General features: G+C 39.1%; 1 protein-coding gene across 4 annotated transcripts in view; it reads right to left on the bottom strand.

The window, feature by feature from the left end:
* GLRA2 (glycine receptor alpha 2) overlaps positions 1-13,794 on the bottom strand; it is a 137,952-nt gene that overhangs the window by 90,039 nt on the left and 34,119 nt on the right. For all 4 annotated transcript variants that reach the window (XM_086609299.1, XM_086609293.1, XM_086609286.1 and 1 more), the window contains exons 5-7: positions 6,983-7,065; positions 5,610-5,747; positions 2,680-2,894 (exon numbers count right to left, since the gene is read on the bottom strand). In XM_086609299.1, the coding sequence (XP_086465425.1) occupies positions 2,680-2,894; positions 5,610-5,747; positions 6,983-7,065 (436 nt within the window). The remainder of the gene's footprint in view (positions 1-2,679; positions 2,895-5,609; positions 5,748-6,982; positions 7,066-13,794) is intronic.

Genomic DNA, 13,794 nt, shown 5'->3' on the forward strand with positions numbered 1-13,794 from the left:
TGTTTTTTTGTGGTAAAGCTCCACTAAAATACAGAAGAATGAGAAGAAACTCTTGGCATGAGACGGTGGGTTAATTAAAGGTAAGTTGAGTTGTATAAATGTGTGTTAATAAGAATAGGACACACAGAAGAAGGGGGTGGGGGGTGGGGGGAATATAACTCTTGTATTCAAATCCCAGCTGCTTTCATAAAGTAAATTTGAATCTGTTTTTTTGGTACTCTTGCAAAAATAACCCTGCTGTCATGTCTTATTCTGTTAGATATTCAAGCACGAAACAATTTTTAAATGGATGTTTTATTGACAGCCTAACTTATTGTGTCTTGGCAATATGTAGAAAGGACTTAGAAAACCATCACTTTTAAAGAGCCATTTTGGGACTTCAGATTTAACACCGATTTGATTAAACTATTTTATTACTTTTATTTCTAAATGCATTTCAGACAGACAGATTTCCTTAAGAAATACAATTTTGGTATTAAGTTACAGATGAGGTTTTAAAATAGCTATTTGCCTGCAACAGCAACAGCAAGAAAAGCTTCCTTCTTTGTGCAAGGAATCAGATACTGGTGAGATGAGACCTGTATGGCTGTACATGGCTATACAGCTTCATGTATAAAGCCTGTTATGAAGTGCTTTGAGTTTGGTCAGTGACATGTTTCTTCAGGTACTTGAGTCATCCAAGATGGGAGTCAGCTGACAGGTAGGCTAGCATTTCCTTAAAATAACCTTTTGTAAGTCAACTGGCACACCTTCAAAAGCCCTCATGAGAATTAACTCACTTATATAGAGACCAAAGCAGTAAAGTACAGCTCAGCTGAATTACACAGTGGAATTGCAGCAACTGGGTGTAGCATGTCTGAAATCAGTGTGGTGGGCTCTCTGGTGAGGTACTTTTCCTTTGTGCCTATCTTCTGGCAAAGAAACACAGCAGAAAACACTAGGAGAGGATGGAGTAGGGCCAGAGCATCACCGCTCTCTGCCAGCTGCTGAGATAAATCTATTTAATCCTGAGGCTAGAGAAGAACCTCTCTGATAATCTAACAGCCACTGTCAACATATTCTGGATCTTTCCATTTCTTCCACTCAGCAGAAGCCCAGAAAATACTTTTGTACTCAAACAAGGCAGAATACAAAAGGGAGAAACATTTCAGCTGGATCAAAGGTGTATGATGAAAAGTCTTTCTAAAGCGTTAGCATTTTGGGCATGCTAACACTGCAGAGCTTCTTGGCAGGGTATGTTTGCCCAGTTGGAAATGTGGGTGGAAATCTCCACTACAGTGATTGTACCATGCCTAATTCTCAAGCCAGTTAATTTGGAAGAAACTTGGAATATATCAGTGTGGAATCGTGTTGTACCATGTAGACGCAGTCTTCAGTGACTCCAAACTTGCTATCTACGGAGCCTGTATGCTCGTTGCCAAGATTCTCTCTTTGTTGACTTTCTTTTCAGAGTGTTCACTTGGTAATATTGACTGAATTGTCTGAACAAATGTTCAAGGAATTATCCATTTGAAATTCTGACTTAATATATGAAAAGCTTTCAGTTTGCATGGAAAATTATACATATCTCCAAGTGAACAAGTGAAGCTGAACCAACTGTTGTAGTCACCAGATTTTTAAGTGATACTTTCTCATTACCAACAGAAGAGTAACACAATCTGTGCAGTTTTTGAAGTTGCCCTATATATACTTCATTTGAACAAATTACAGTACTTGCAATGAGACTAAATATGATACTGAGGGTAAAGTAGAACAAAACACAACATGGTTTTTTGGAATCAACCATGATCTGTACAGTCAAAATCTGTGCTTCCATTGCTGCTAGAGCGGTTTTATGATCCCAGTCCCTGTGATGCTGGACCGCTGTAAATAGGACTCTTTAGGGACTAAATTTTGTGACTCCTTAGACTATTGTAAACTGATCTATCTCTGAGGTCTCTTCCAGGAAATGGTACAAAGCTGGGAATGCTATCAGCAGAAGCATTCAGGTTGTGCCCATGCTGAAAAGAGGTGTCAGCCTGACTAAACAAAGAATCTAGCCTGTAATCTGTAAACCCATCTACAGCATTTGGACTGGATTAAAAAGACCACAAAATTCGAGTGAGAGGTTATTTTGTGCTTAGACAGGATGGAGGTCTACAGATGAAACTTGAATGAGAACATGGACAAATTCTGCTGTGAAGCAAAGACATTAGCAGTTCTTCACTGAAATGACTCTCCAGAGAAAACTTCTAGGTGTATGCGTTTTATATATATATGTATTTTATATGTACATATATATCTATATTTATATATCCATTGGACTGTCATATCTAAAAACACCAAGACATTTGAAAGTCTAACAGTCCAGAAGAAAAACAGAGAGAGTTTATAAAGTTTCCAATCTGATAGAACATCCAATTTTCATAAAAGTGCTTTCAGAAATCCAGTCAGATATCTAAATACTTCAGAAAATTGTCTTCTACATGTTGAAAACTAAGTGTCAAAACTAGCAAAAACTCATTAAAAATCCATACTTTTGAACTCTCCAGCCATCCCACAAACCAGCAGAAAATTTTCTTAATCCAAATGCAAAGATACTGCAACAGTTTAACACCACACTGCTACCACTTTTTCCTGTATTCTTATCAGATTCATATTTAGACAGATCTTTCAGAAACTTCAAAATGATTTCCTTACTTTTGGGAGGGAAGCTCTCGATCCTGAGCTTTGCGTGGTCATTGTCAAAACTGTAGTGATACCCAGTGCAACTCTAGCTGGAGCAGCATCCATGTTGATCCAGAAAGAAACCCAGGACAAAATGACAATCAGCAGGCTAGGAATGTACATCTGGATTAAATAGTATCCCATCTGACGCTCCAAATGAAACTTGACTTCAATGCATGTAAACTTTCCTAGAACATGAAATTACTTTCATAAATGCTTTTTGCACATTTTTACCTTGTTTTCTAAACATAAGTTAGATGCGTGGCCTGTTTCCTAACCTAACACTATAAACAGTTCCTGATACACAAATGTGAGTCGGCCATTTGTTGCACATTAGCTTGAGGGAAGCATGGGATCCCTGAAGCAGACTGTGCCCAGTTCTTCACATTCACTGAGAAAATGAGTATCAGAACAGTTGTTTCACCTCCAGAAAATATAATATCATATTAATTTTCTCAACATTTAATAAGATTTTACTTTAGTCAAATGTCATGTTTAGTTTTAAAAGGGGACGGTGTTTTGCTCTTTGGTGACATGAGATTAAGCAAACATGTACTTAAGCAGACAAATTGTAAACAATTAGTCTTACAGTCCTATAGCAGATCACACCCCTTCCCATTCTGATCATGTCATTTGCCTGTGTCTGTGGATTACTTCTCACAGCAAAATCAGCTCAAAGCCTACTTTGAATTTTGCCAGAAGTCTAACTCCAGGAAACCCACAACTATCTCTTGTGAGAAGTGAGTGATTCTTCAAACAACATACAGCTGCTCCACAGGGGTAGAGGAGGACAGAAGTTTAGGGTGGTCTGACAGTGGAGCTAGTCATGCAGAGGGGAATGCAGAGTCCCGAGTTGCAACAGTTCATCAGCTACTAATCCAATGACTCTGCTGATCTCTAAATTTCTGTGTATCCTGACTGTGGTTTAGGTACTGTGAAGGTTCTCACTCGAGGCAAAAAAATGTCTGTCCTTCCTGAGACGTCATGCTAATGGTTTCAGCGGACCCCTTTTGTATTGGTTGGTCAAATGCATGAAGGTGCATTGCTCCTTGTTCTTCCTTTCAGGCGAAATTAGATTTTTCGCTCCTTTTTGTGATTCATGTGTATTTTTTTTTGCTCGTCTAGAAAGCTGAATGGCAGGGCGCAAGAGTTGCCACAAAGGACAATGCAGAGGCTGTTTGACAAAGAATAGAGGGAAGAAGAATGGAATAATATCTTTTGACTTGACCTGTGACTCCAAAGGCACATTCTGAGACTTGGATAGCGACTGATCCTGACCAGTCTGTCTGTACAGAAGGAGACTGGAAAGGTGTGGGGTGGCCAGTGTGGCAGCAATGGCATCAGAGTAGCCCAATCTGTCATGTGCTCCCCAAATAGCTGCGGTGCAACCTGGACAGAGTGCCTTGCAGTCTGGGCAGACGGAGAAGGCTGAATAATACAGCTTTTATCCACATTTTAATTTCACAGCAAACCTGAAGGAGCATGTTACAGAGAAGACAGCAATGTGGGTGCCTGTAGGCAAAGTTTTCTTTTGCTTGAATACTGTTTTTCAGTTCCCCTGGCTAGGCCACATACTTTAAAATTTGGTAATTAGATATTAATTGTATTTAGTTAGTTGTAATGGGAGCTACTAATTGGCATTTTTATCCTTTGTGGGGAATCTTCAGGGGTATAGAAGGAAGCTATTGCCCATGCTCTCCTCCCTCTCTTACTTTGTGTTTGATCCTGAAAAATGGTTATCTGACAGTAACTAGAAAAGCAGATTGACTCAGTTATTCAGAGTTTGAGTTACGTGCAGGGAAATGGCTAAACTTTATATCAGCCAAATTACAAATGGGTAAGCTCTGTCTATTGGAATTTATTCTCGATTATCCCCTTTAAGCGTGAGAAAAGATGAGAAGTCACAGCAGTCTCCCTTTCCACAGGTATCTGACAGTGGAATCACAAAGTTTTCCTTCCTTGGCACTTCAGGCCCCAAAATGAGAAGCTGTATTTGTGGAAAATAAAAAAAAAAAATCATTTTCTTTTTCACAAAAAATGAATGTGAATTATTTTTGGGAGAGACAGAACCTCTCACATTGTGTTATTTCACAGAGTGAAACAAATGTATTTGATGCAACCAGATTGGTTCTTAGGCTGAAATGATGAAAAAGCTATTTTAGATGAGAAGGATTATATCTAATCCCAGCAAGCACCTAGCAAACCTTTCTCTAAATGCTGTCCCTATTAAATAAACTCCAAGCAGCTAAATCCAAATTTTAACAGAGTTGTCTCTGCTCTATAAAGCTAGAGATAGAAAAGACAGCATTTGAAACTTCAAAATATCAAATATAGGAAAAAGATTACAGTATTAAGCAAACATTTAATTTCCCAAAATTTCATGTCTGTACATTATTCAGATCAGCAATGAAAACATTGTCTTTTCAAATACTGCATTTCATAAATTAGACCACACATAAGAGCTAGTGAAAATTTGTTATTTTTCCTTATTGGCACTTTGATATGCTGGAGAAACAAATCAAGTTCAGAAAAATCAGTACTTTAGAAGTGCTGAATCAATATTTAAGAAAATATTCAATTTGTTTGAAAAGTTTCATTTTTAGGAAATCAAAACAGCTAGAGTTTTTAATCATTTTTTTAAGATTTTAAATTCTTTAATGATTTTAAGAATATTAGAATATGTATGTTAGAATAGCACTAATTAAATTAAAGGAAATTTGAAAGTAAAATATTTCAAACAAAAATAAAAGATATAAAATTTCATTTTGTGAGACTTAATAATTAGTATAACTGAATCAAATTTTAATTTCAAACTTTTTTTCATTTTACCTATTTTTTCCCTTTACAAATTGACAATAGATACCACTATAGCAGTTAATAGAAAAAAATAAAATAATACTTACCAGTGTTGTAGTGTTTTGTGCAATAACCAAGTTCTTTGTCTTCTTTCAAAATAAACTGTGGCAAGGTTAAACCCTCTGCAACTTGCACAGGTCCATCACTTAGCCACTCAAATATCAGATCATTCATAGTGTAGCCAACTGCAACAAAGAAATTGGAGTTTGTTAGATGGCAACTGACCGGGAAACATCAAAAGCAAATATTATCATATCTGAGAAGCATATCTTTTACTGCAACACATGTTATCTCAGTTACATTTTTAAACTGTCTGATTAACAGCAGCACTATTGCTGTCAGTTACTAGTAACTATTACTGCATTATTGTTCTATTAAGAGCCACAGGTAACACCATTATGTTCTGAAATACTGCTCTGGTTTATCACTAAAAATAATTTTGCTGAACCATCAAAGATCCTGTTTACAACTGAAATGACATTTCTCTGTGCCCATGTATCAGCCTGCATTTTGCTTTATTTTCACCATTCTTTGATGATGGAGTTGGTGGCCACCAACAAAACGAGGATTTCTAAATTGCAGAATGCTGAGCCCTTTCTGAAAAGAAAACGACAGCTTTGGTAACCTGTGAACCTACCACGGAGGGGTGTGGAGGGGAAAGAGAGAGGCTTCGACTCACTGAAGTCTCTTTGTCTCAGGTAAATTTAACAAACTATGGCCACTCTCTGGCCACAAAGGCAGGTGGTAGCCAGCAGCGCATACCCATGTGGCTAAACCCATTCTCCTCTCCCCATAAAATATCCCAAGGTGCCCTGGTACCTACTGACTATTGGGAATGATCACTGGCACATGCCATTATCCAAGCCATTCCTGGTTTTGTCTGGTTGTTGACCTGGTACAGGTCAAAACAATGCCACGGCGTGTGCCAACAGCTATGCAGTACTGGTGGGCATGTGCCAGTACCCAAGCCCATGCCTTGGTCATGTTTATTTTACCAGCGTAAGTGCACCTATAGGACCTCTGCTTTATTGAGTATATTGCTTCTATTTTTCAAAAGACCATAGGACCTATTGATCAGACATAGTTAATCCCTGGCTGTGTACTAATTGCTCTTACTTTCCTGAGATTTAATTCCTCCTGCACGGCATCTCTGTGGTTATCCCTGAAAGTGTCTCAGTCACCTGATGGGTGAGGTGATGTGCCCGGGATGGGGAAAGGGAAGGGAGCAGGAACAGCACAGAGACTGGGAACCCACATGGTATGGTGACGGATGGTTGAAACACTGTTCCTCTGTACTTTTCCCTTATAAAATAGGAATACTGGGTCTCACGACACAAATATGACAATGTAGATACTCTATAACCACCAACTGTTATAGTAGAATCTTTTTCTTCGCTATATAAAGCAATTGGACACTCACAGCTCTCTAGCTGCATTGTACATGTCTGTACATCCATAGGAAAGTTCTTCAAGTCCATGGGACAGGATAAGGTTAATGTAAGCCTAAAATTGAGGGGGGAAAAAAAAAGAACCTATTGTTAGAAATCTACAGGATTTATCCAAAGCCCCATAATTAAAGGATCAAGACCAAATCTTAACACCTCAGAAGCTGGGCTCTCTCAGCCCTCTGAGCTTTTAAGGACATAACAGCTCTGAAGACAGAGTGTGAAAGCAAACCAGGCGCTTGCTGGCTGCATTGGCTAAGCAGAACAGAGACAGAGAAGACAACATCAAGACAGCAAGAAATGATCTCCACTAATGTACCAGTGAATGTTTTACGTATAATACTGAACCCAAATAATGCAAAAGCTGAAATGACTGATCATGGGACACACATTTTTAGGCTTTATTCTGGAAAAGCAAAGGAAGAAAACAACAATCACAGGGCTTTTTTCGACAGAGAATGCTTTTGTTGTGTATAAGGCCCATTTCCAACCGTTCATTCTTACTGCTTAGCCATTAAAAGAAAGAAAAAAAAACTTTGTACAGTAAAAGCTAGAATCACATAACATTAAAAGATAAAGAGTGCAGAAAGAAGAAAGTAAGCCTAAAGGAACATTATCATACAAACTAAATTTCTCTTTTAATTTTTCAGTTGTTATTGTCCCAGATAAAGCATAACTTTACTTGGATGAGAATACTCTTCATGTTTCTTTCTTCTTATTTTTTTTTTAGTTCAGCTTACTTTTTTGCATTTCATTGAAATCTGTTTTGAGACTTTTCCTCTACTTTATTTCTTTTCTTGTTTGTGTGGAGAGAAGAAGCCATTTTTAACAAACCGAGACACTGAGATGTTATAATTACAAACAACTAGCTGCTTTGTAAAACAAAAGAATTGTTAAACTTTTGGGTTAAGTCATATAAAAAGAGTACATTTTTATTTCAGATTACTTTCAGCACAAAAAACACTTTGAGACAAAGAAAGAAAATAAACAAAAACCTTTGTGCTCATTTGCCATCAAAGATGAGAACTAGACTGTCTGATTTGAAGGTACACGGAAACATTAACACAGTACAATAAGAACAATTTTTTAAATTATTCCTATGAACTCACAGGCTAGCTCCTAATTTAGAAAGTATGTTGTCCTAAAGACAAATGCGATCTGTATGGAGAAATACTTCACTAAGCTCTGTCTCCCGTGGTGATTTTATGCATCTCACCACATACAGCTGAATCAAGCTTTTTCAGTCTATTTCTTCATCACGTGAATCTTTGGGGATGATCTGAGTAGGCCTTCTGGTCCTGCTATCCTGCCATCAAAACACTATGACAAGAAGATGATATTTAGGTAACCAAGATCAAAATAGTCTCAGCCTGATCAAAAATCACATTCAACATCTCTGCTTTTGCCTAGTTGTGGGCTACATAGAAAAAGTCACATTATGTTCCTCTTGACACAGGCTTCAGTGTACAAGATGATCATATCAGGAAATTAGAGATTGGCTGTCTGTGGCAGCGAAGTGCACTGAGAGGAAGAAAAGCCCCCAGTAGTCCTCTCAACACCATCATAGTAAATAAACTCCCATTTAACCTTTGGGAGCAAATAGGATAAACACCAAAAAAAACACATTAGTCATCTAGAGAAAAAAATATATCTGGTAGACATATAAATGTCATTGAAAATCTGCCCTTTACTCATTTAAATATTTTAAGTGCCCTGCAAATGTTAACTAGCCTCATTTTTATTAGGTAATTTCCTGGATTAAAGATTGGGCTATTTAAATCACTGATCTCCAGTATTAACAAAAGACTGCTTCTGCTTTTTCTTCTGAAATGTTGATAAATCAAACCCTCTTCCTTCTCTACAGTCATCTTCTAAATATGGCTTATGTGGTTTAAGTTCATTTCAAACATGCCTTTACTCAAATTCAACCTTTCTAAATATGTCATTTGTTTGTATTCATTGAAGTAGGCATGGCCTATCCGCCCCTCAGATTTTACTGTGTGCGTTGTACCTACCTATGCTTCCTTCCCCCTTCATCCCTTTTTACTCCCCAAAACCCCCAAATCATCTGGGGGTTTGACTACAGACATGGGAAGGAGCATCTCTTTTGTTAGTCTAATATCGAATTCGTGAGGAAATGAATACATGCAGTTGCAGCTTTCAAGCCTCCCAGGGATAAATTGATTTATCTCCAATGATGCTAGGTAGATATATATTTTTTTTTTTCTGGAAGTCAGCTGAGAAAACGCTCATTATGTTGGTTCATGCAAAGGTTGACATCTCTTCTTTCTCTTCTTAACCAACAGTGTCTTTCAAGAAGACTAAATTATTCTCTGCTCACCCTGACAAATGGAAAATAATTTCTTTTCACTGTATTGATGAGGCTACCTTGAGAGATCATGCCCTTATAGCTTTACCTTTACTTGTTGTTCATCTCAGCAGTGTAGCCATTCATAGTTAATATCTCTGCCTCTGTAATCTCTTTTACTAGGAGTAATGCAAGTGTTGAACCCAATGATTGTTACCTGGTATTGTCCACAGATCTATTGATTGTTAACAAGATTACTACATGCTAAATGTTCAGCTGCTGGAGTCTGAAGTAGCTCCAGAGAAGTCCATGGTGGTGAGTCAATTTATAGCAGTTGACTCTTTTTCAGTAAAAATATGATCCTGCAAGTGTTTCCAAATCCAGGTGCCACATCATTACATGTATATTTAAATTAATAAGGAAATAGGATCAGAAATGGAAAGTGTTAGGCAGATATAGCTACCCACACTGCCTGTAATAACAGTGTCATTGACAGAAAACGTTTCAGAAAAATGAATGTCTCACTCTTGACAAATTCAAGAAAGGCCCCCGAAGATTCGGTGCAAAGTGCAAGCTTAACTGGCAATTACATTGGTGAATACTTTAATCGTTAATAGAACAGAATAAACTGCTATAGAACAATTATTTCATTTTTCAGACACCCTGCCACCAAGGCATTTGAGACACATAAACAACAGATTCAGTGACGCAGCACCATAAAACACTGATGGGAACAGTTTTATGACCAATCCGTAGAGCCAAAAGGAGAAGCAGCTGACCAAGGATTTAATTTTGTCTTCAGCTTCCTGAGCACACTTTACCCCCTGCTAGCCAGGCTCAGGTCGCACAGCTCGCTCAGGGAGATCCCTTGTGCTGGGCACTCTATATTGAGCAGACACAGGTCATGAGGGAGCAGGAGAGAATCTCGTCTCCAGCACCCCAGCACTTCAGGCACAACACCAGGGCCAGCAAGCCGCCCCGGAGCAGAAGTAAAGTTTCTCTCTTCTTTCCCTCCCCACTCCTTCACCCGTCCTGGAGTAAAGGAAGAATCAAGCCCGGGAAAAATGCAAATAGAGTATGAACAGAACAAAATACAGAATCAGAGCCAGAAAACAAAGAATGAACAATTAGCCGGCACTGTGACAAAAATAATTTTTAAAAAATCAATAATAATACCAAGCAACGCTGTGGCAGAGGCAGGGCTTAATCCAAGTACTCCAGGGCAGCATCACCTGTCTTAAACTTTGGACCCTCTTCCTGAGGATCCCCTCAGACACTAGGTAAGTCCTTCTGAGCAGCATTTGCTGATACTTTAAATGCCTCCAAAGTGCAGCAGGCACTGCTGGGATTTTTTCACTCAGCATTTCATTCAAATCCCCCTCTTTCATCCCCTGGTTTCACCAGAACGTCCTGAGAAATCACTCAGACTTGGGCTGTGGGCCTGTCTCTCTTCTCATCCCAGCTCAATGCTTTTCCTTGCTGGTCACCCCAGAATCCCCCTCACAGCATCATCTGGAGGTCTGTATTTCTCACACCTGCAGGCAGGAAGACAAAAGCCTTGCAGGCTGTGGCCTCCTTTGGCACAGAAGCCAGAATGGGGCATCTCATGGGAAAAAAATAAATAGCCTGACAACATGTCATTAATCAGAAACCTTCATGTTGTTGATCTTTAACTCCTGAACACATTGTTTTGCAAGGTCAGTGTTTTTGCTCTAGATGGGAGCAAACGTGCCCTCAAACAAGCCAGCAGTAGAGCTCAGCACAGGCATGACCGCTGCTCAAAATGTAGCTGCTACGGCCAGCCATTGTCCTCCCAGAAAAAAAGCCAGAGGAGGAGGATGAAACACACATGTGCAGCCCAGGACGCTCAGAGGTATTTACATGCAGTGCAATCAAGTCCTGAGCTCAGTGGTGGCTATGAGACATCGTTCTTCCTATTCATGCTTTGCCTATGCCTGCCCTTGTCCCTTCTCTGGCCCTGAAAATAGTTTCGCCACCTCCTCCTTTGTCTGCCCATCTACCCTACATCTCTCCCAGAGACACCTACATGTCTCAGAGCCCACCCTCTTTCCTCTCCATCCTAGTCTGTCCCTGTACCCTTTCCCCCTCCCTTTGCTGTTGCCCTTTTCCTGCCAAATCCCACTCTGACCCCTCTTCAGGGTATTAAGCTTTGAAGCCAGTCCACTCTTTGACACCTAATCCCCAAAGTAGCACCTTCAGTGGAGGGTAAGTCCTTCAATAGAAAAAAACATTCAATAGGAGCCAAATGTTTGTAAACAGATTATTGTCAAGATGGTCTCTAATCTCATTCTTTCTCTTAGAGGTTTTGAATCCTGTTGCTCATCACCATCATGCCACGCCTCTGATAATCTCACAACGCTACAAAAATCCATCAGCGTACTATACATACAGACTGTGAACAGTCTGCAACACAAAACTCAAGAACTACTAGTGTTGTATTAAACTCTTAGGGAATTGAGTTTGCGTATTACATAATCCAAGAACTTTTTTTATAAATTTAAGAGAATATCTAATTTTAACTGAGATTTGATATATTGTCTAATCTGCAGCAACCATTAGACTATGTTGTAACCCACTTCTTTACCAGCAGCTCCCATGCCTTAGCCTGATGTGTTGCAGCTCACTCAGAATTTCTCTTCTCAGCAATAACTCTCACCCCAGGGAAGGACACGGATCCCACAAGAGAAGGGCCCTGTAGATCACAGGGGATCTGATGACAAGGGGAATATAATTTTCATTAATTAACCTGCAATTGGGGCAGTTTGTGAGTGGGCTACGGAACAACAGCCTTCTCACACAATTTTTCTAATGAGAAATATGTAGTGTCAGTCTTATTAAGTATAGAAGTACTATTGGAAATTTAAATAGTCCTGGAGATAAGATCTGCCTCAAAAAAAAAAAAGCTTTATTATCTCCTCTTAAGAATGAATAGCAACATATGCCTCACCATGAGTGGGCATGGTATCAAAAATAACATGTTGTTTCTATTCTTATCCCTTCATTCTTTCAAGCTACACCCATCTGCAGCTCAGCTGTTGGCACAGGAGACTTCACTATTTAGGATTTTATACTACAAATACCAGAACACAAGAAGTACATGCATGGTCTCTGCTAAATTGGCTATGTGTCATTTTTATGAAAAGTCTTACACCTGTGCAGAGTCCACAGTGTTGAGTTTAGTGAGATCATGGGATTTTTTTTTTTCATTATTGCCAATTCTAAAGATGCTATCATAAATTGCAAGATTTCTGGTATTTTTTCTTAAAGCTCCAAGATGACAGTAAAGGTAAAAATATTTTTAACAGTACATTTTTATTTGAAAGATTAAATTCCTGATCTTTATAGCTGTTGAAATAGCATTAAAATATTACCTAAGCACAAGCAGACAAAGTTCCCCATTAAACTGGCAGGGGATATGGAGTTGCACAGCAGCCATGACAGCATCGCATGACACAGGAGCAAATGCCATTCAGGCTGGTGGCACTGAAATAGGGAGAAGAGTCTAAAATCTCCTTATATTCCTCCTAGCCTCCTCTCTTGGGTGATCTGTGCCTGAAAGAAGGGCATGCACCCCGTTCATGTATCACAAGGCCAAATAAAAATAAAAAAATCCCAGTAACAGCCTTCTGTTAAAGGGCTTTTCATTTTGTAGTCCATCTCGTTATTTTTTCGGGGACCTGACTCATCATTTTGAATGTCAATTCTGGTAATTTTCAGTCTACAGGCTTTGTCCTATTAAGTGGAACAGTCAAACTATTTGTTTTTTCCCTTCTTTTTGAGGAGTCCTGAAATTCCTCTCAAATATTACTCATGTTCCTCAGCTTCATTTCTGTCAGATGGAACAGTCTGAAGTTGAGCTTAGAGGAGACGTGGAGCCTTCTCTGCTATGGCAAAATACGAGATGTAGGCTGGAGTTTCATGTACTGCTGTTTATGAGCGTGTTCTCCCTCCCCCCAGTGCTTTGCTTTGCTTCATGTACTGCTTAACAACACAGGAGCTGGCACGGAGCGGTACAGGCATCCCACTTCTCATCGTAATGCAATCATTGTCTGTAGATACACAATGCCAGCGCATGAGCTGCCAGCAAATGATTTTCCAATTATTGCTCAAGCAAATCTATGAAATTAAATTCAAGTATGATTTCATGTAACAGTTAAATTCTGTAAACACCTGTTTCCTTTCCATGAAGAACAGTATTTCATCTCTCCTTTCTCCTCTGTCATTTTCTGTCTTAATTTTCCCGCAGTGTGTGTTTACTATGGTGTTACTTTCCTCCTGGCATGATGACATCTCTGTTCTAAGTCATATATTGCAGTGCAATTGGCAAAAGACCTTCGTCCCTGGGAGTGTATTCCAGGAAAACGTGATTTTTTGTACCATTTAGAAAGGACTCCCATACCTATGTCATTTTACACCTAACCTTTCAACTGCTCCAGTGCAAGTTCAATGGACAGCTGG

Source organism: Tauraco erythrolophus, chromosome 1 (assembly GCF_009769465.1).
Source record: "Tauraco erythrolophus isolate bTauEry1 chromosome 1, bTauEry1.pri, whole genome shotgun sequence".
Classification (NCBI taxonomy): Eukaryota; Metazoa; Chordata; class Aves; order Musophagiformes; family Musophagidae; genus Tauraco; species Tauraco erythrolophus.